The 21,148-nt window shown below is 59.0% G+C and overlaps 1 protein-coding gene across 4 annotated transcripts in view; it reads left to right on the plus strand.

Moving 5' to 3' along the window:
* NBEAL2 (neurobeachin like 2) overlaps positions 1 to 12,863 on the plus strand; it is a 184,664-nt gene extending 171,801 nt beyond the window's left edge. For 3 of the 4 annotated variants that reach the window (XM_089776846.1, XM_089776845.1, XM_089776844.1), the window contains 3 exons: positions 5,832 to 5,980; positions 7,110 to 7,245; positions 8,129 to 12,863. In XM_089776846.1, coding sequence (XP_089632972.1) covers positions 5,832 to 5,980; positions 7,110 to 7,245; positions 8,129 to 8,230 — 387 coding nt within the window. In that variant the 3' untranslated portion in view covers positions 8,231 to 12,863. The remainder of the gene's footprint in view (positions 1 to 5,831; positions 5,981 to 7,109; positions 7,246 to 8,128) is intronic. The other variant, XM_089776843.1, reaches the window with a different exon arrangement.
* The last annotated feature ends 8,285 nt before the right edge of the window (positions 12,864 to 21,148 follow it).

Here is a 21,148-nt window from a genome sequence, read left to right on the forward strand (position 1 = left end):
CGCGCCTCGGAGCAGGTCAGCAGCAGCTGCATTATGATCCCTAATAGACATCACGGAGACCTTATCCCTTTGGTAGGAACAGCCCACCCAGCACCCAGCAGGGAGCGCTGTTCCACCGCACACCCACCACACACACACACCTTTCCCATTTGCTATAGAATCACAGAGCTGGGACGGACCTCCAGAGGTCAAGTCCTGTCCCCTTCTCCCCCACCCCTCCGGGCAGGGCCAAGCACCGTCTAGATCATCCCTACTCGATGTCTGTCCAGCCTGCTCTTAAATATCCCCAGAGATGGGGATTCCACAACCTCCCTGGGCAATTTATTCCAGTGTTTGACCACCCTGACAGGCAGAAAGTTTTTCCTAAAGTCCAACCTAAACCTCCCTTCTTGCAATTTAAGCCCATTGCTTCTAGTCCTGTCCTCAGGGGTTGAGGTGAATAATTTTTCTTTCCTCTCCTGGCCTCCTCCTCCTAAAAGTGCCCTTTTAGGTACTTGAAAGCTGAGATGCCTCCGGAGACGCTCAGATCCCGTTTAGGGCTCAGTTGGATGCCTGTGGCTGGCCTGTGCCACTCGGCTTGGGCTAAGGGCTGTTTAATTGTGGTGTAGACATTCAGGGACCCTCCCACCTCATCAGGTCCAGCCCAAACATCTACCCCTTCTCAAACAGGCTCTTAGTCCAGCCCCCGCAAGCCAGCGGCAGCTTATTAACTGCAATCTAGGCAGGCCCTGGTTTCACACCTAACCTGGGAGGGTCCCTCGAGGCGGCCGTGTGGCTGTAGATGTGCCGAGGGAAACGGAGAACTTGCGTCTGCCCTGGAGAAAATGAGCACAAAGGGTCCTGGAGGACAGGGGCGGCTGGTTCGCCCGGGCACGGCCACTGCTCCGGTTCTAATGGCTTTGTCGATCCACGTGATGGCAGCACCGCGAGCCAGCGCCTCGATGCAGCGCCCTCGCTCCCTCGGAGCTAAGTGCAGCGTGCGCTGGGGCCTGTGGCTTTTCTGCCCGTCTGGTCGCGTTCGGGATTTGGCTGGTCCGTGAAAAGCGCAGCACTAGTCTTAAAAATGGCGTCTCCGCTAGGGATGTTAAATCTCGGTGAATTGAATTGTCGATAACTTCAGGAATTCTTATCGGTTACTCGACGATTCGATAGTCCCCAGGGGCGGGGCCAGCAGCCACTGCGCTCCTGCCCCACTCCTGAGGAGCCCCCAGCCACTCCACAGATCAGAGGCAGCAGTGTGAGGTGCCAGGTTGGGAGCTGGTCCATGAGGGGAGCCAGTTTAAAAACCAGTTTCCCTCATGGACTGGCTGCCTGTCACCCTGTGTTGCTGCCTCTAATAAAGAGGCAGCAGCCCCTGTCTAGGGGTGGGGGGGTCTGTGCTCCCAGACCCGGTGCGAGCTGGAACTGAGCCAGGCTGCCTGCCGCCTCCCAATACACTTGAAATGCAGAGCCGCAGCGGGGGTAGGTCCCAGACCCAGCGTGAGCCAAGACTGAGCTGGGCTGCTGACCAGCCTGCTAAAAAATGTACTGCGGGGGGATGGGGAATGCCTGTGGTCTATAGCATTAACCTCTGTGAGCTTTTGCTTATCGGTTAATCCACTACACGAGTACATCCTGAGTCTCCGCCCTGTGGGGCTGCGGAGGCAGGAGTTTGCTCGCGCCTCAGAAAGGGGAGATTGTTCACTTCCAGCCCTGCTACGAAGGAGGAAACTGGTTTTTACCCCCTCACATGTATCCCCAGGGGGCTTGGGTGGGACATGCCCGCCCCACGGCCGATGCAGGCAGTGCAGAGGCCTTGCTGATGGCTGGCGTTGCCCTACAAGGTAAAACCTAGGCCTGTCTGAATGGGGAGTCATGGAGAGGCCGTGCTGTGCCCACCCCCACTGCCGTTCACCCAGCCACTTCCTAGAGCAGGAGTGGACAGGGGAAATGATGTCGATTACTGATGTTAGTGGCTCCCTGTGGCAGGGTGGACCAGGCCCTGAGGCCCCCTGCCAGAGGCCCTGTGGTCCTGCCACAGCCTGCCCCAGAAAAAAAAAAAAGGCCATAGACAAGTCCTCCAGGAGGCTAGAGTGGCTGTGGTGGAACCGGCCAATCAGGGGCAAGAAAGGCCCTATAAAAGGAGCTGCAGGAGCCGTGTCAGCTCAGTGTCTCTGAAGCCCTGAAGAGGGGAAGACTGAGTGGCTGGCTGGCTGGCTGGCTAAGGGAGCGGAAACACCACGGAGAGCTCTGTGTGGGGTGCTAGTGTGAAAGTAGCTATTAATCACAGACGTGCTGGAAGGGCATAACAAGTGGGGTGCCTCAGGGCTCCATTTTGGGGCCGGTTCTGTTCAATATTTTCGTCAACGATTTAGATGAGGGCATAGAGAGGACGCTTCTTAAATTTGCAGACGGTACCAAGCTGGAAGGGGTTGCAAGTGCTTTGGAGGAGGGGGTCATAATTCAAAATGATCTGGACAGGCTGGAGAAAGGGTCTGAGGTAAACAGGATGAAGTTTAATAAGGAAAAATGCAAAGTGCTCCACTTGGGAAGGAACAATCAGTTTTACACACTGGCTACGTCTAGACTGGCATGATGATCCTCAAATTTTTTTAACGGAAACATTTTTCGTTAAAAGCATTTGAGGAAAAAAGTGTCTAGATTGGCACAGACGCTTTTCCGCAAAAGCACTTTTTGTGGAAAAGCATCCATGCTAATCTAGACGCACTTTTCCGCAAAAAAGCCCCGATCGCCATTTTCGCCATTGGGGCTTTTTTACACAAAACAAATCTGAGCTGTCTACATTGGCCCTTTTGCACAAAAGCTTTGTGCAAAAGGGACTTTTGCCTGAACGGAAGCAGCATAGTATTTCCACAAGAAGCACTGATTTCTTACAGTAGGAAGTCCGGGTATGTCTACACTAGAAAGTTAGTTCGAACTAACGGACGTTAGTTCGAACTAACTTTCCTATGCGCTACACTAGCGCTCCGCTAGTTCGAATTTGAATCGAACTAGCGGAGCGCTTAGTTCGAACTAGGTAAACCTCATTTTACGAGGACTAACGCCTAGTTCGAACTAGCTAGTTCGAACTAAGGGCTGTGTAGCCCTTTAGTTCGAACTAGTGGGAGGCTAGCCCTCCCCAGGTTTCCCTGGTGGCCACTCTGGCCAACACCAGGGAAACTCTATGCCCCCCTCCCGGCCCCGGACCCCTTAAAGGGGCACGGGCTGGCTACGGTGCCCGTGCCAGGTGCAAGCCTGCCAGCACCCAGCTAGCAGACCCTGCACCTGGCACGGCACAGAGCCACCCACCCGATGCCCCCCAGCCCACCCCCTCTTGCCGGGACCAGGCTGGCGGCTCCCGGGAGCTTGCCCTGGACCGCAAGAGGCGGGCACCTTCCTGGGCTAGTGCGGACATCGTGGACCTCGTCCACGATCTCCGCACTAGGCACAGGAAAGTGGCCGTCTAGGGCAGGAGAGCTGCCAGCCTGGCCACCCAGGACCAGGTGTGCATGAAAATCAAGGGGGTCCACTGAGACCCCCGACACTGAGCCCTGAGCTTACAATGGCCGTCCTGGGTCAGACCAAAGGTCCATCTAGCCCAGTAGCCTGTCTGCCCACAGCGGCCAACCCTAGGGACCCTGGAGGGGATGGACCGAAGACAATGACCAAGCCATTTGTCTCGTGCCATCCCTCTCCAGCCTTCCACAAACTTTGGGCAGGGACACCACTCCTACCCTCTGGCTAATAGGACTCCATGGACCCAACCTCCATGACTTGATCTCACTTCCCTTTAAACTCTGTTCTAGTTCTAGCCTTCACAGCCTCCTGCAGCAAGGAGTTCCACAGGTTAACTATTTGCTTTGTCAAGAAGAACAACTTTCTCTTACTAGTTTCAAGCCTGATACCCATTCCTTTCCTTTGGTGTCCTCTAGTCCTTCTTTATGGGAACTCATGAAGAACTTTTCTGAATGCACCCTCTCCACCCAACCCCTGCTTTTAGAGACCTCTATCCTGTCCCCCCTCCGTCTCCTCTTTTCTAAGCTGAACAGTCCCAGTCTCTGTAGCCTCTCTTCATCTGGGACCTGTTCCCAACCCCTGATCATGTTAGTTGCCCTCCCCTCTCCCAGCCTTTCTCTTCCCCTCTCCCACCTCCTTTTCCCAGTCTCCCCCAGTTTTTTTCAATAAAGACAGAGTCAATGTTGGAAGAAACGTTATCTTTATTTTGTACATCAATAAGAAGGGGGGCTAGGGAAGGGTAAGTGGAAGGAGGTGAGGGAGGAATGGGGTACGAGCCCCCGATGGGGAGGACTGGGCTGGCTCTGCGGGCTTCTGGGGGTGGAAGCTCTCCTGCAGCCCCCCAATTACTCCCTCTCCCCAGATGGCAGCCTGCGGCAAGTGCAGCCGGGCTGATGGCCGAGTGGTGTGATGTGCCCAGTGTGGGCACTCAGGGCACTCCAAGCCAGAACTTCTTTGCAAGCGGGGCACCCCTTAGAACTGTGTGTCCGGGGTGGGGGTCGGGACCCTTTAAGCGCAGCCCTCGGCTAGCCTGAGACAGTATCTCCATGCTCTAAGTCCTCCTTTTATGCCCTGCCGGCACTGCTTCCGGCCATCATTAAGCCCTGTTCAGAGTCCACTCAATGTGGACTTACTAGTTCGAACTAGCAAAACGCTAGTTCGAACTAGTTTTTAGTTCTAGATGCGTTAGTTCGAACTAGCTTAGTTCGAATTAACTAATTCGAACTAAGTTAGTTCGAACTAGCGCTGTAGTGTAGACGTACCCTCTGTGTTCTTGTGGAAATTCAAGCAGCCAGTGTAGACAGCTGGCAAGTTTTTCCACAAAAGCAGCTGCTTTTGCGGAAAAACTTGCCAGTCTAGACACAGCCATACAGAATGGGAAGCGACTGCCTAGGAAGGAGTACAGCAGAAAGGGATCTAGGGGTCAGAGTGGATCACAAGCTAAATAGGAATCAACCGCGTGACACTGTTGCAAAAAAAAGCCAACATGATTCTGCGATGCATTCACAGGAGTGTTGTGAGCAAGACACGAGAAGTCGTTCTTCCGCTCTACTCTGTGCTGGTTAGGCCTCAGTTGGAGTATTGTGTCCAGTTCTGGGCCCCACATTTCAAGAAGGATGTGGAGAAATTGGAGAGGGTCCAGAGAAGAGCAGTCAAAATGATGAAAGGTCTAGAGAACATGAGCTATGAGGGAAGGCTTAAGGAACTGGGCTTGTTTAGTTTGGAAGAGAGAGGACTGGGAGGGGACATGAGAGCAGTTTTCAGGTATCTAAAAGGATATTACAAGGAGGAGAAAGAACAACTGTTCTCCTTGGCCTCTGAGGATAGAACAAGAAGCAATGGGCTTAAACTGCAGCAAGGGAAGTTCAGGTTGGACATTAGGAAAAACTTCCTCCCCGTCAGGGTGGTTAAACACTGGAATAAATTGCCTAGGGGGGTTGTGGAGTCTCTATCACTGGAGATATTGAAGAGCAGGTTGGACAGACACCCGTCAGGGATGGTCTAGATGGTGCTGGGTCCTGCCGCGAGGGCAGGGGACTGGACTCAGTGATTCTCGAGGTGCCCTGTGATTCTATGACTGTGATGAACTCGGGGTAACACCGTAGTCGGGGGCAAGAACCTGTCTCCGGGAGGAGAGGCCCTGGAGGCACCATGCTCAGACTGAGACAGAGCGTGGGGATGGGCCCTGCTGGGGGTTGTGATTTCACACTAGGCGGTGGGACTTGGCCGGAGGCAGTGCAGGACCCCGCAGCCGGCCAGACGGGTGGGTTCGTGAAAGGCGAGTGCCCCACCCCCATGACACGCCACCGAGGCCCTGCTCCTCTGTCTCCTTGAAGGATAAATTTGCCCTGCACCTGTACTCTGTGAACGGGAAGCATCTCTCCTCCGTGCCGCTGGACGAGCAGGTCACGGCCCTGTGCCTCACCGAGGAGTTCGTGGTGCTGGGGACTATGCAGTGCTCTCTCCAGATCTTGGACCTTCTGAGGTAACTAGCCCCCCGCCAGCTCCCTGGCCCCACCGCCGCGAGGTTCTGAGCGTCATGCTCCCGTGGTCCTCCGCTTCCAGCGAAGACTCCTCCTCGGGTGCGGAGTGTGTCCCACGCCAGCCCGGGGGTAGGCCGGTAGCGTTGCGCGTGGGTTTTGCACCTGCCCCAGGATACCCCGCCGTCTTCGGGAGGAGGAGCTATGCCGGGCAGCCATTCGTGGCCTGGTTCCAGTCGGGGGGAGGTTAGGACGTGGCTGGTGCCTTGTGGCACAGAGAGCAAAGGGGCCACGTGAGTTAAGGCGCTGGCCTTCTCGACTGTGGGCCGAGGGTTCGGTTCCCAGCTACGCTTCTTCTCCAGCCTGGTCCCAGGGGATTCTTAGCAGAAATGTGACCCTTGAAATCCTCGGCTGGCTCCCCCGGCCCAGAGACTCCGTCTCGGGGGCTCCTTCGGGGATTAGGCAGCCGATGCTTGCAGGAGGGAGCAAACCTGCCCGTGTCCGTGTTCGGTGGGATCTGGTCCCGCTGGCTCGTGGGTGGAGAGATGCGCCCGTTGTCACTGGCAGGGCAGGGAGTGTGGGCTTGCCGTGTGCGGCGCTTGAAAGCGGGTTGAGCACCCCCTGGGCACGTGGGTCTCCCTGGGAAAGGGTCTGCAGCACTGGCCACGTGGGACCCCACGTGTCCGGGAGGCCCGATCCCAGGGCCGTCTCTTGTGCCATGAAAGGTTTGTTCTGCCGGCCGGCCGGGGCCTGGAGAGCCAAACTTGGCTTCCTCCGTTTCGCGTGTCCCCGTCCCAAGGGGCCGCTGGGATAAAACTCTGTTCTCAGACACCGGCGCAAGCCAGGTGCCACGGAGCCGCATTTGTCCCTGACGCTGGGACTCAGCCACCCCCTCGACGGGTGTGGGAGCAGGAGTGGGAGCCGAGCGGCGTCGGGTCGGGGGGAACAGGCATGAAATGCAGTAAAACCCCCGGATCCGGCTCTGAGCTGGGAGTGAGGGTTAGAGACCCTGCTTTGAAACTCCTTGAGAGGAGGGTGGGTTGGGGCTCTCTGGCCCATCTGCCTCCTTTGCATGGACCCTGCTGTGTCCCCGGCCCTGCCCCACTCATTAAGCGCCCCCGCCGTGCGTTGCAGCCTCCAACCCGCGGTGCTGCCGATGCCCATGAAGGTCCCGGTCCACAGCGTGTCCGTGACCAAGGAGAAGAGCCACATACTGGTGGGGCTGGAGGACGGGAAGCTGATCGTGGTGGGAGCGGGCCAGCCTTCGGAGGTAAAGGGACAGCCCCCACCGCGGGGCTCAGGGCGCGCCGTGCCCTTCCCACAGCTGCCCCGGGGCGGGGGCGCTTTGGCCAGGACACACGGGCGTGCTGTGGTGGCTGGCGGGATGGGGGGGGGGGGGGTCGGGAAGGTGCTGCAGGCCCAGCCAGCCCCGGGATCCCCCACAGCCGAACACACAGTCTGGCCCCACCCCAGGGCGTGAAAAGTCTCCGCTCAGCTGAGACGCCCTTAAGACAGAGGTTCCGTCTGCTCCACCCTGCCCTCTGTGGTGAGCGGCTCCAGCCCACGAGGGCCGCGCCGCGCTGTGAGACTCCAGCTCAGGGCTCTGTGACGTGGGCCGCCCCCTCTACAGACGTACGTCGGGTCCCCCCGATCCTGCACCCCGTCTGCAGCAAGAGGAGACTCCGCCCGCCAGTAGAACAGGGAGGGGTGATTGCTCCTTCTGGGTACAGCCCAGCACAGACGTGACGTGGCTACGGGAGTCAGGGCCGGGATGCTCAGCCCCCTTGGGTTAGGGGGTCCGTTGTCACCCCTAGACCCTCAGCTAAGGCTGCTTCCTTCATGTTTCCCAGCCAGCAACTCCCCTTCCCCTGAAACCTGGTGTTGGTCTTCACCTCTCTCCCTTTGTCTCTCCCCTTGGGAATCCCGTTATCTCCCCAGGCTGAGCCTAGGTGTCTGGGTTAATCCACATGTGGGTGAGTCAGTGGGAATGCCCCATCCCAGCGCAGGGGGACCCCAGGTTACAGAGCAGACACACTCTACGCCACAGCGGGGTTTATAATTTATTCCAAGGTGGGCTAGGGGCCCACGTCAGCTGGGCGACCCCCCCCCCCCCCAGCTCCTCAGCCCGGTCCTGCCTTCTTCTCTCCCCACAGGTGCGCACAGGCCAGTTCCACAGGCGGCTGTGGCGTTCCACCCGCCGCATCTCCCAGGTCTCCTCCGGAGAGACGGAGTACAACCCGCCCGAGTCCAAGTGAGCGGACTGTCCCCCAGCAATACCGGGCAGAGGTGCCCTGCCGCAGGGGGTGTCTGAGGGGGGGCGGGCCCAGCCTCGCCACTCGGGCGTACCTGCACTTCTCCCGGGAGCACGGCGCTCGCTGGGACCTGGGTCCGTGGGCAGAGCGTGCCGAGCCGGGAAGCGCGTTCCTTTCCGCGCCAAAGGCCTGCCCACCTCCGCACCGGCGGCTCTGGCTGGCCGAGCCAGGATGCGGCGGACAATCCAGCAGCCCCCACTCCCCAGCCTGGCCTGTTTCCTGCAGAGCTTGAAGTGGAAAACGTGTGTGTTATTCTTCTGGACTTTCTCGCTGGACACGGAGGACAGGAAGCCCGCAGCCCGGGCTCCCCGCGGCCCAGCAGGGCAACGTTGCAATAGACGCGGGACGGTGACCATCGCTGCATTCTCAGTCCTTCTCGGGTGGCCTTAACCAGACCTTGTTGCACTACGTAGAAAACTCGTACCAAAACCCCAGCCTGCTGTCGGCAGGAGGCCAGGCTGCCACAGCGAAGCTTTAATGTGATGAAACTGGCAAGTGCCTGTCCTGTGGGCCCAGAAAGACACCTGCTAACTCTCGCCAATCAGCCCCGAGTCCTAGCTGTGTCTACACCCCGTGGGCAAAGAAGGGTGTTTGCTTTCACTGCGTTTGCGGTCTGTCTGCCTCTTCGACAGGGGCACCCGGATTCAGCAACGCTCCAGGCCCTAGGCATTTGTCTCGGGGCCTCTCCTAACATTCCTGTTGATTTATACCTTTTTTTTAAAAAAAAAAAAAGCAAAAATAAATGTGCACAATCTTATTGTCTCCCGAGACTCGTATCTTTCAGGGAGCGTGAGCCGGCGTAGCTCGTCGGACGACTGCACCAGCAATAAAACCCTGCCCTTTGCTACCGTGGCCTTCGGCCGCCTCGCAACGCCCTGCCGGCTGTCTCAGCCTCGCGTCGGACATCGCTGCTGGTAGGGAAGAGGACGCGCTGGGCCGGGAGAGGATCCGGCTGGCCTGCAGTCAGGGCAGGTGCAAGAGGAGTCGGGGTTCGCCTCGCAACAACCACGGAGCTTCATAAGAGGGCTTGCCCCAACCCTTCCCCCGAAAGACCAGCGCAGCCCTCAACGCGTGGCGTTTCTCACGGGGCTCCCTGCCGCCGCTTCGCCAGGCTGGGTGAAAGCCGGTGGAGGAGACCGTTTTGCGATCGTAACGGGCGTGAGAGAGCTGCGGCCGTCAAGAGGATCCCCTCGTATCGATCCCCTTCACCACTGCTCCGGGAGACCCCTCCGTCCCTCCGTCAGTCTGTCTGGGTTTGATCCTGAAGTGGCAGGAAATAGAGACGTTTGGGTTTGCAGCCAATGGCCAATGACACTTTCCTGCTTTTAATCGACCTTGGAGGGGATCGGGGGGGAGATGGCCTAGCCCTACAGACTTGAAACCTAGAAGGACCCGAGTCCTGATCTCTCCCTTCGCCCAGATGTGTCGAGCCAGAGAGGGGAGGGGGCTTGGATTGGGCTAGAAGGAGCTGTCTGCGGCTATTGCGTGCACCTGCCCGCTCAGACGTAAATCGCGGTGGTGGGGCAGCCCAGCCATCCCTGCCAAAACGGGACGTTCTGTGTTCACAATGCAGCCATGAGCCCATCACCAGAGCGTCTGGCCCCCGAGCAAGGGAGCAATGGATCAGTCCCTGTAGGACCCAGTCACTGTAACTTAGCGGGAAGGAGGAGGGAGCCGCCACATTGTTCCTCACCTTTCCTCTCCGCCGGGGAGTCCGGGTCGGGACGCGGGTATCACTCTGCCCACGCTCCGGATGCGTCCGCATCCGAACAGCTGTGGAAGCCCCGGCTTTCCTGCCGCGTGCTGACACTTGCATCCTGGAGCCAGCCTGCTCTCCCTGCCCCCGGCCTGTCACTCTGGGTGAGGCGTGAGGGCGGGCAGGGACTTCCGCGCCTGACACCAACCCCTGTCGAACGGCGGCGAGGTTGGGATCTTGGCCTGAGCTTCACAGTCGGGCCCTTCTCCGTAACCGGCCGGAGAGGAGGGAGGGGAGATTCGGGTCGGGCCCCAAAGCTCCTGGCTCTGGCCCAGCTCTCTCCAGAACCAAATGAAACCTCACGGCTCCAGAGGGGCGGTGTCTGTCCCCCTGCCCTGGCTCTAGGAAACGGCTCCCCCCTCCCTCCCTATTTTCTCAGGATGTTCCATGTGTTACTAGCATCACCGAGTAGAGACAGGGCCCCGCCACCACGTCTAGAGATTTCTCCTCCAAGCTGCAGGTCCCGGGGGAAGGTCTGTGGAGGGAGGCGGGTTGGTGCGAACCTCGGAGACGCTTGAGGAACGTTAGGCTCCGAGTGAGAGTCCCGACGGGCGCACGGACCCTGTTTGCGAGCCCCTCGAGCAAAGGCGCCTTTGCTTTCGTTAGCCGGGACGTTGGAAGCCACGGCACCGTCCGTCCTCGCCCTGGCCAGTGAGGCCTTGTTGTAGGGCCCTGGACTTCCCACCCCGGGCTGGGAGGAGAGGATGTGGGCTCGCGCAGGAGGACATCTCTGCTGTAAGCCAGGGGATCAACTGCAAACGCCGCTCCTCAGGGAAGGGAGGCTCTCGAAACGTGCTGCTGCTCGACACCGAGCCCTGTTGCGTGCCGAGTTTGCTCCCAGCCTCCTTTCTCCAGCTCCGGGCTGGAGGTGACTTTGTGATGGGGGACTGGCTAGACCAGGCTCTTCCCCTGCGCCGTGCCTCGGTTCTTGCTCCCCCGCCCCCCAACTTGTGTAAGGAGAAAAACCAATGCTGGGGGAGAGACTGGAGCAAAGCCCTCACCTTCAGTCCCTGCCCGGAGACCCAGGGCGAGCCCCCGACAGAGCAATATTCGCAGCCTGCGGAAAAGATGGGTTGGAGCCTGTGGGCTGCGTTGTGGTCGGCGTGCACGTAATACGAGAGAGAGAGACTTGTGTAACTTTTTTTTGGAATGATGTCAATCTACAGATTTCGACCCTATTTCCCCCAAAACGGAGCTGTCGAAGTTTGGAGCTTCCCAGAATGCCCCTGGCTTTTTATAGAGCACTGAGACACCCTGTGGATGTGCCTGATCTCTTTAGAACTGGGCGGGCCAGTGGAAATCGTAGGGGGCTTTGCTGGCCCTGTCCTGAAAAGACTTGAATTCCAGGGGCACCTGCTCTCCGGCCGGTCTCTGCCGTGGCCTCCGTGAGAAGGGTTTTCTTCCTCGCCCTGCGCTTGGCTTGCACCTTCTCTGCTTTGGAGGGTGGTACCTGCCGAGCAATTGTCCTGCTCTTCCCAAGCGGGACTGCTCCCAGCTCCGCCCACCCCTGCACGTGAAAACCCCCTCCCGGCGCGTGAAACCCCCTCCCGGCGCGAGTGTCTACGTCACATGGTCCGCTCTGGGGCACGGCTATAGGTGCCCAAGTTTGGGGGAGGTAGAACTGGCCCCACGCCTGATCCCTGAGTGCAGTGGTATGGCTCTGGGGGGATTACATAAGGGGTCCCTACTTCCCCCCCCTTTAGAGGGAGTGAGGGTTCCTGGTGCATCAGCCTTTTGGGGAAGTGACTTCAAACAACGGGCTTGACCAAAGTAGCACCGCTGGGTACCAAACTCTCTCCAGCTTGCAGTCATGCTACAAACTGGTCTCCAAGCACCCTGAACCGGGGGGAGGAGGGTGGCTTTGTGCCATATGGCATTAACGGATCCCCCGGTCTTGTCGGATCGTGTCCCAGTCTGACCCGAGCCCAGCTCTCGTTCCTGGGGAGAGGAGAGCAGCGTTCACTTGGGGAGACCGGCAGAGAATTTGAATAGTCCTGGGGTTGTGAACTCCCCATCTCTGGCCGTGTGGTCCTTCAGGCACTATTTTTGGAGCTGTTGCTTACGCGTTTCCTTGAAACCCAACCTTGAGGCGAAATGGCCCACCCAAGTCTTTCACTCACGCTCCCATCCCAGCGGCCCGGGGAGATGCTGTCCCGCAGGGAGAAGGGTAAATGAGAGACCCACAAAAGTGGTGCGTGCGGTACTCGGAACAAGGGATTTATAGTGTCGCGCTGGCTGCTGATTCTCTCCGAAAGCAAACTAAAGCACAATCCCAGAAAAATGTTTATGCCTTAAACTTGAAGAGGAGCGTGGCCCCGTTCTGTATGGGGATCGTTTGTCGGGTTTGCTAGCAACGAACGGTGTGTGTCATATTTAATAAACTTGATCAAGGAAGAAATGTTTCTTGATGATTCCTAGACCCTCCTACTGCACCCACCTAATGTGTGATAAAACTGTGCGCGTCTCTTGCATCCTTCACGGGAAGACCCCCAAAATGATGACAGTTCAGACTTAATTTACCCATCCGAGCTTTGGGAGTTTTACCCATGTGCCCAACGGTTTGGAAATTTGAACAATTTGCCCCAAGCCACGTTCCCTGTGATCTTTTGCATCCACACGCACATTTTCTCCGTCCATGTGTGGAATAATTTTATGTGGACCGAGGACGTGCGATTGTGCACCCACCACAGCAGAAACGAAACCGAGCTGCGGGTGCTCTGCTGATCCGCTGGGTGGCATTGGGATCTCTCCTGCACAGCCACCCGAACGCGCAGAAGTTTCCTGCAGCAGGGCAATTTCATCCACATCCACACATTGGGCCTCGTTTGTGTTACCCATTTGGGGGCCAAATTGGCTAGTGCCTGCCTTCTCCCCGCAGCGCACGTGCAGGTGGAGGGGGTGCTGAGGGACTAGCGAGGGACCAGCATGGACAGCGGGTGTTTCTGGGCTATCAGAGGCCTTCAAGGAAGCAGTGCAACGTGCCCATTGGAACGGTGGCCCCAGCCCAGTGACCGATGCTGTTATGCTTATAAGAAGCACACCGGATCGGTGTCAGGGGAAAAGGCAGCATGCTGCATTTATTGCAAATACAATGGGAAAAGCAGGGCGTCCAGGCATGCATCCTGCAGATGATCTTACAGTTAACAAGTCCCAGAGCGGTAGCTGTGTTAGCCTGTAACTTTAAAAACAATGGAAGTCCTGTGCCATATGCCATCAAGTGCCAGTGTAATATTTTGTACCAGCACCGCCCCTCTGCCATGTATAGTGGCCAAACCGGACAGCCTCCATGCCAAAGGCTAAATGGACACAAGTCAGACATCAGGAATGGTACCACGTGCAAATCTGTAGGGCCGTGTTTCTTAAACTTTTTAAGACCCAGGAATCCTAAACAATAATTTTTTTTTAATGGGGAACACCAAGGATTTTTTGTTGAGCAAAAAAAAAAAGGTCGGGGGGAAGGGTCGGGAGGAAAGTTATTGAGAAAAAAAAAGAAAAGGTCGCCTGTCCCTTTAAAGGTGGCCATTTTGAATTCTGTTGTTCTCCGTGGCACACCTCCAACTGCCTCGCGGCACGCCAGTGTACCGTGGAACACAATTTACAGAAACACTGCTGTAGGGGAATATTTTTACCTCCCTCGTCACTCAATCATGGATTTGACTGTAGCCATCCATCTACAAAAGAATTAGAGAGAGGCTACGTCTGCACCGCAGCGCTATTATCCCGAAATAGCTATTCCACGTCTTTTGAGTGCGCCCGTTATTTCGAAATGTAACAGGCTCGCTAGTCTGACATCCCTGTAAACCTCATCCCACGAGGCGTAAGGGTCGTTTCAGAAGAGCGCTTTGTTTCAGAGTAAGTGCTGTGACGTCAGCACCACATTTCGAAACGATATGTAATTTGCATCGCACCAATTGCGTCTCTTATTCCAACCTGCAGTTCAGGGGAGAGGCCGGACTCCCCATGACCCTCCTGCCGTGATACTCGCAGCAGAGTTGGGTCTGGCAACAGGCGCCACACGGCCCCTGCCCACGCTGTTGTTGGGGAAATGCGAGCCCTGCAGTCCCCACGGGTTAGACATCCACCGTGGCCCAGCCGGCTGCTACAGCTACTTCAAAGGGGCTGTCGGGGGCTCCTCTCCACAGTCCTGCCCCCAGCCTGCTCCCCGTCCTTGGCACAAGGCACTCTGGGGCAGCTGCAAGCCCTGTCCCCTACCCGCCCACCCTTCCTCCATCCGCCAGCGGCCTTTGGCTGCAAGAAGCTGGATTGACTGGCCTGGAAAAGGGGGTCCTGGCCCTCCCCTTCCATTGTGCTCTCTTCACAGGCTCTGCCCTGGCCAGAGCCAGCAGGGAGCTGGAGGGGTTTGGGCCCCTCTGGTCTCCACAGACCATTCCCCCTGCCTCCTGGAGAGAGGGGCTGGCCCACAGGCGAGGGGGCTGGCCTCGGCCTCCTGAAACATAGCTTCAAGTCCCTGCTCTGGTGCAGACGTGCTGGGTGACCTGGCAGCAGACTCCGTGCCTCAGTTTCCCCTCTCTGACAAATGAGGGTGATCGTGCTGTCCTCCCTCCCGAGGAGGTAGCGAGTCCCAACGCTCCCCAGACTGTAGTGTGTTCGGGAGCAGTCTCTCTTCTAAGGCCGCTAAGGTGACTCTGAGGCCAACAATTCATTTCTCACAGCCCCCAGGCCCCAGATAACCCTTTAGGGAGTGCAGCTTTCAGCCCCTCCCACCTGCCCCCAGGAGTTCTTCCACTGTCCCTTTGCCCTGGTGCTCTCTCCGTGAGGCTGCAGGGGGCGCCCCGGGGCCAGCCTCCCAGGGGGGTGCCCTACGCTCCTGCCCCCCTCATACCAGAAGATTTCCCTCAGATGTTTCTGAGGATGCTAAATTAGTTGCAGACAGGAAGTGGCACGGGGAGAGGGGGGGAGAAGGGGGAGCCAGCACATTCCAGGCCTTTACAGCCTTTAATCACCCAAATGGGAAGCAGAGGAGAAGGCAGGAGAGAAAATGTGGCAAAAAATAGCCGCAGCCGGTATCGGAGCCGCTGGTGGCAGGGTTCAGCCGGGCCGGGAAGGCCACGCTGGCAAGGGAAAGAGGCCATTTTGTCTTTGGGCTCCACACACTTCCTGTGCCGCCTTGGGCATGTCCCTTAGCCTGTCTGTGCCTCAGTTTCCCCACTTGCACAATGAGGATATGGTACAGGGACACAGTGGGGATAATAAATCCAGCCATTAATGAGTCCCGATTCGGCAGGGAAGAGAGCCCTAAATGTGGCTAGGTAGGTACATTGTCCTTGGTCCTGCTGGCTGTGAACAGACGTGGTTTTCGCCTAAGGGTGTGTCTAGACTACATGCCTCCGTCGACGGAGGCATGTAGATTAGACAGATCGGCAGAGGGAAATGAAGCCGCGATTAAAATAATCGCGGCTTCATTTAAATTTAAATGGCTGCCCCGCTCTGCCGATCAGCTGTTTGTCGGCAGATCGGGGCAGTCTGGACGCGCCGCGTCGACAAAAAAGCCTTTCTTGATCGGCACAGGTATGCCTCGTGAAACCAGGTTTACCTGTGCTGATCAAGAAAGGCTTCTTTGTCGGCGCGTCGCGTCCAGACTGCCCCGATCTGCCGACAAACAGCTGATCGGCAGAGCGGGGCAGCCATTTAAATTTAAATGAAGCCGCGATTATTTTAATCGCGGCTTCATTTCCCTCTGCCGATCTGGCTAATCTACATGCCTCCGTCGACGGAGGCATGTAGTCTAGACGTACCCTAAATTGCGGCTCCGCCTTTGCCCTTCTGCAGACATAGGGGCTCACAGGAGAAATCGCTGCTCCCTCTACAAAAACATGAGTGGTATGGAGCAAGTGGATAAAGGCCTGTTTACTCCTCCCCATAACATAAGAACTAGGGGGCCACCCAATGAAATCAATAGGTAGCAGGATGAAGACAAACAAAAGGAAGTATTTCTTCGTGCAACGTGCAGTCAACCTGTGGAACTCCTTGCCAGAGGATGTTGTGAAGGCCAAGACTAGAACAGGGTTCGAAAAACAAAACACAAGGCCCTGGTTCCAGCAGGGAGCATTCTCACTTATATCGTCCAGTCTCCCAGGACTTGTTCGCTTCTTGCTGCCCCACACTCCTCGTGCCATGTGCAGGCAGGCGGGGCAGCGGATCCTTCTTTCCCATTCCTCTGCGTTGCCGCATCGTGGGACGTCCTGCCCAGCCACCGTGGCTCTGGCAAGCTCCCCCTGGCAGCTGCAGCCACGTGGGGCACGAGAGGTAGGAGGGGGATGGGGGGCAGCACTGGGGGGGAGCCCAGCAGCGGGACAGCACAAGGACAGAGCTGGGGGGAGACTCCACCTCTCTAGGCCTCCCCCCGAATAGAACTCAGGTGCCTGAGGAGTGGGGCCCGTTGGAGACCCACCGCCGGGTGATCGGCTGATCAGGGAAGGGGGTTGAATAGTCGCTCTCCCGTTTCCTGTGGGACCTCGACTATCCCCCCCCCCACCCCGTGGCTGGGCTGCTGCAGGCAGTGCCCACAGGGGGTGGGAAGCAGGATGAGTCCCCCAGGCCTTGCCTTGCTCTAGGCAGTGGGGGGGGGGGGGGTGTTAGCAGCTCTTGGCTGGGCATGGCAGAGGGGCCCCGCTGTTGACACGGCCCCAGAGGCATCTGCCCCGGAGGGAGTCCCTGAGCCCATGTGTCCTGGATTAGCCGTGCCCTGACTCAGTGGCCCCAGGAGTCCGGCCCGAGCGAGGACTGTGCAGCCCTGGCGGAGTGCTTAAAGCCCCGGGGCTCAGAAGCCAGGTTGGGGGGAGGGGCTGAGCAGTGTAGGGGGGGGCAGGGGCTAGTGCTCCGGCCTCATGCTGCTGGGGCCAGAGGGTTGGATCCTGAGGCAGCTTCTGCCATTGAGAGCATTTCGGGGCAGGGGCGAGGCGAGGCGCGTCGGCAGGGCTGGGGGACCCAGGGCTGGAATGGGGGGTGCTGTGGGGCGGGGGCGAGGCGCGTCGGCAGGGCTGGGGGACCCAGGGCTGGAATGGGGGGTGCTGTGGGTCGGGGGCGAGGCGCGTCGGCAGGGCTGGGGGATCCAGGGCTGGAATGGGGGGGTGCTGTGGGGCGGGGGCGAAGCGCATCGGCAGGGCTGGGGGACCCTGGGCTGGAATAGGGGGTGCTGTGGGTCGGGGTTAAGGCGCGTCGGCAGGGCTGGGGGACCCAGGGCTGGAATGGGGGGTGCTGTGGGTCGGGGGCGAGGTGCGTCGGCAGGGCTGGGGGACCCAGGGCTGGAATGGGGGGTGCTGTGGGGCGGGGGCGAGGCGCATCGGCAGGGCTGGGGGACCCAGGGCTGGAATAGGGGGTGCTGTGGGGCGGGGGCGAGGCGCGTCGGCAGGGCTGGGGAACCCAGGGCTGGAATGGGGGGTGCTGTGGGGCGGGGGCGAGGCGCGTCGGCAGGGCAGGGGGACCCAGGGCTGGAATGGGGGGTGCTGTGGGGCGGGGGCGAGGCGCGTCGGCAGGGCTGGGGGACCCAGGGCTGGAATGGGGGGTGCTGTGGGTCGGGGGCGAGGCGCGTCGGCAGGGCTGGGGGACCCAGGGCTGGAATGGGGGGTGCTGTGGGTCGGGGGCGAGGCGCGTCGGCAGGGCTGGGGGACCCAGGGCTGGAATGGGGGGTGCTGTGGGGCGGGGGCGAGGCGCGTCGGCAGGGCTGGGGGACCCAGGGCTGGAATGGGGGGTGCTGTGGGTCGGGGGCGAGGCGCGTCGGCAGGGCTGGGGGACCCAGGGCTGGAATGGGGGGTGCTGTGGGTCGGGGGCGAGGCGCGTCGGCAGGGCTGGGGGACCCAGGGCTGGAATGGGGGGTGCTGTGGGGCGGGGCGAGGCACGTCGGCAGGGCTGGGGGACCCAGGGCTGGAATGGGGGGTGCTGTGGGGCGGGGGCGAGGCGTGTCGGCAGGGCTGGGGGACCCAGGGCTGGAATGGGGGGTGCTGTGGGGCGGGGGCGAGGCGTGTCGGCAGGGCTGGGGGACCCAGGGCTGGAATGGGGGGTGCTGTGGGTCAGGGGCGAGGCGCGTCGGCAGGGCTGGGGGACCCAGGGCTGGAATGGGGGATGGTGTGGGGCAGAGGTGAGGCGCGTTGGGTTTCCACCAGCGTTCCCCATACGCTGAGCGATTTGAGGGAGATTCAGATGCCGCCCAGCTGATTAGCAGAGCACCCAGAACATGCCTGTGTGAGTTTTGGGGGGGGGAGTTATGCATATGGGCTCTGTACTTGTATTTTGATGCTGTGTCTGGGGGACAGCAGCAGGCCTCGCCCCCCTATCGGGAGGGGTGACTCCTCAGCCGGTTGCTATGCCACCTGGACGATGGCCCCGACGTGGCAAGTTGGGGCCGGGACTGAATTCGGTGCTGACTTGCCACCCCCAAATCCAGGCCTCTGCTCCCCAGAATAGCTCCTGCCTTCCCCCCTCTGCCCTGTTGATGGGCCTGAGCCATGCTTGGAAGGGGCTTCCTTGAAGAACGAGAGGGGAGCGCAGGGTCTGTGTCCCTTCCAGTCCTTGGACTCTGTGCCAAGCCAACCCCCTGCGGGAGGTAGGACAAGAGGGCCCTGCTCAGCCAGAGTTGTCAGCATCCCTGTTTATAGTTGTCCTGAGTTTGGTGCCGGTGTGGTCGCTGCTGGAATTCCATGTCCCCGTCTGGGGGGACATGGCTCAAGAAGGGGGGTTGATAAATGAACGAGGTTCGGGGACAGGCCAGGATTATTAAAGGACTGCCTTAATGGGGGGGGACCCCCAGAGCTCCATCAATTTAGCTTAACCAAGAGAAAAGGAAGGGCCAACGAGAAGTACCCACACGGGGAACGGCCATTTAATAAGAGGCTCTTCAGTTTGTCCATTGACTAGAAATAGAAGCTTGTCAAATTCAGGCTGGAAATAGATGCAGGTTTTTGGTTCGCTGGGAGGAGAATTAGCCATTGGCGCGACTTTCCTAGGGTCCTGGGGGATTCTCCATCACGGGACAGTTTTAGACTCTGGCTTGGGTGGTTTCCCACAGGCGCTGGTTCAAACAGGGCGGTTCCATGGCTTGTGTTAGACAGGAGGTCACCCAGGTGCTTTCTGGCCTCTCCATCTTGGACTCTGTGGCTGGTCCTCAGAAACGTGAGCATCTCCATCGTCTTGCAGAAGTGGTGGAGTCCGAGTGTGTCTTTGCCCCGAAGGGTGTCACATGGGAGTTATTGATTCCCAATGCCTGGCAGGACCAGCGACAACCTAGCTCCTGCTGTCACGTCCAGTGTGGGTTCCCCATAGAGCGGGGAGATGTGGCCGGGCCATGTTGGGGCCGGAGTAGCAACCCAGAAATTCCCCCGAGGGCTCTGTGTGGCACAGATGTTCGAGCTCTTGCTGTTGATTCTCCCTGATGGCTCAGCTTCCGAGAGCTGCCCAAGCAGGATCGCAGCTCATCCACGTGGTGTATTACAGGAAAGGTGTGTCCTTCTAGCTCCCACGCTGCGTGTCTGTATGTGACACCCTCCCCGCCCACCGGCGCAGTGGGAGCCTCTTGCAGGCCGGCTGTTGGACGGTTTTGATGGCTGGAAATCAGACGGTCCAACCTAGTTCTGATGGAAGCCAAATCCCATGAACTATATTGTAGAGGCAGGGGTCTCATCCAGTGCTTCTGACTTGCAGCCACCTCTGGGGTGAAACTGCCCAGCAAACTGGCTTTGGGGTTTGGAACAAAGTGAAGAAGGGAGCTGGAAGGGAGGGAGGCAGAGCGGTGTAGCCCAAGCTGCAAGGAGAGCAGCCGACGGTGTATAAAACTGCCCCTCCCGTGGCTTTATAAAACGTGGCCTGGGAGAACAACCAGCTTGATTTTGCAGAAAGCCTACAGCAGCAGGGCGCCCCCTAGGGTCCGTGGCTCAGCACGGACCCAGAGGAGGACACAAGACTACCCAGAGCTCTCCCGTGGACAGGGCCCTGCTGTGCTCAGCATGACAGCAGGGCGGTGGTCTCCGTGTTAGCTGCAAAGTAACGTAGATGCAGAGCTCCGAGGGGCTGCAGTTGGCGAGGGCCGTTGGAGGGAAACGGGCAATGAGATGGAGAGAAGCGTTTAGCCAGGAATGCGCCCCCCCCCATAGAGGGCAGAGCAACGTCCCTCATAAGTACCGAGAGCCCTTGGCCACTCGGAGCACAAAAGAGCCGAAGAGCCCCTGAAGCACAGGGAGCAATGGTGTTTAGCAAGGGATGCCACAGCCTCCCTGGCCTGGGAGAGAGGCGCTGCGTCTCCTTCTCCTTCCTCTCACGCAGGCAGGAAGGGGCGGGGAGGGGCTGCCTTGTGTCAGCTCCACCCTGCTGGGTTTAGCGAGAGTCGAAGGCCAAACCTATGCTAGGCCACAGCTGAACCCTCCCTGGTAAACCACGTCCCCCGCAGCCACGTTCCAGTCACCGCAGTGAAATTGGAGCGCGTGTCCTGCCGGGCTAGCAAACAAACTGGCACCAGTCGGCAGCAGGGCTGGCCTGAAGCCCAGGGAAATGCCATTGACTTCGGCGCAGGAGCATTCCCGCCCCGACCGCCCCCAGGTCAGGGTGGGAGCCCCGCGTTGGAAACAAGGCTGGAAGGCGGCGTCCCTGGAGTCACGCCCTTTCTAACACAGCTCTTCTGTGGTGGTTTGTTCTTCGCCTGTTAAGCCGAGGCCGTTGGCAAAGGCCCCAGCCAGGCAGGGACTAAGGTTGCTTTATCTCCACTGGGAGTTTCGCCAGCGCTATGTCGTCTCTTAGGGAGCCCCCCAGCCGTCTGGTGTCCCCCCCTTCCCCCGGGCAGGTGCTGGAAGTAGGGGTTCAGGGAGTGCTGGCGTGACATGCTTTGCATATGCATATAGGGATATAAAATCCCTTTTAACGGGTTATCCGGTTAAAGGAGGGGGCGGGCGGCCCTCCGGCGAGGAAGCTGCTCCATCCCCTACCAGGTAACCAAAACTGATAAGTCTCCCCTGCTCATCAACCCCACAATTATCCGAGCCCCGCTGCCAGGCTGTGCCCAAAGTCTGGGGGGAGGGCTGGGTTTTGCTTCTTTATCTCCTCACACATTCAGCACCCTCAGACAAGGGTCTTCTGCAGAGCAGGGGGGGGAGGTTCCC

The sequence above is a fragment of the Pelodiscus sinensis genome, chromosome 2 (genome assembly GCF_052426305.1).
Source record: "Pelodiscus sinensis isolate ZL-2025 chromosome 2, ASM5242630v1, whole genome shotgun sequence".
NCBI lineage: Eukaryota > Metazoa > Chordata > Testudines > Trionychidae > Pelodiscus > Pelodiscus sinensis.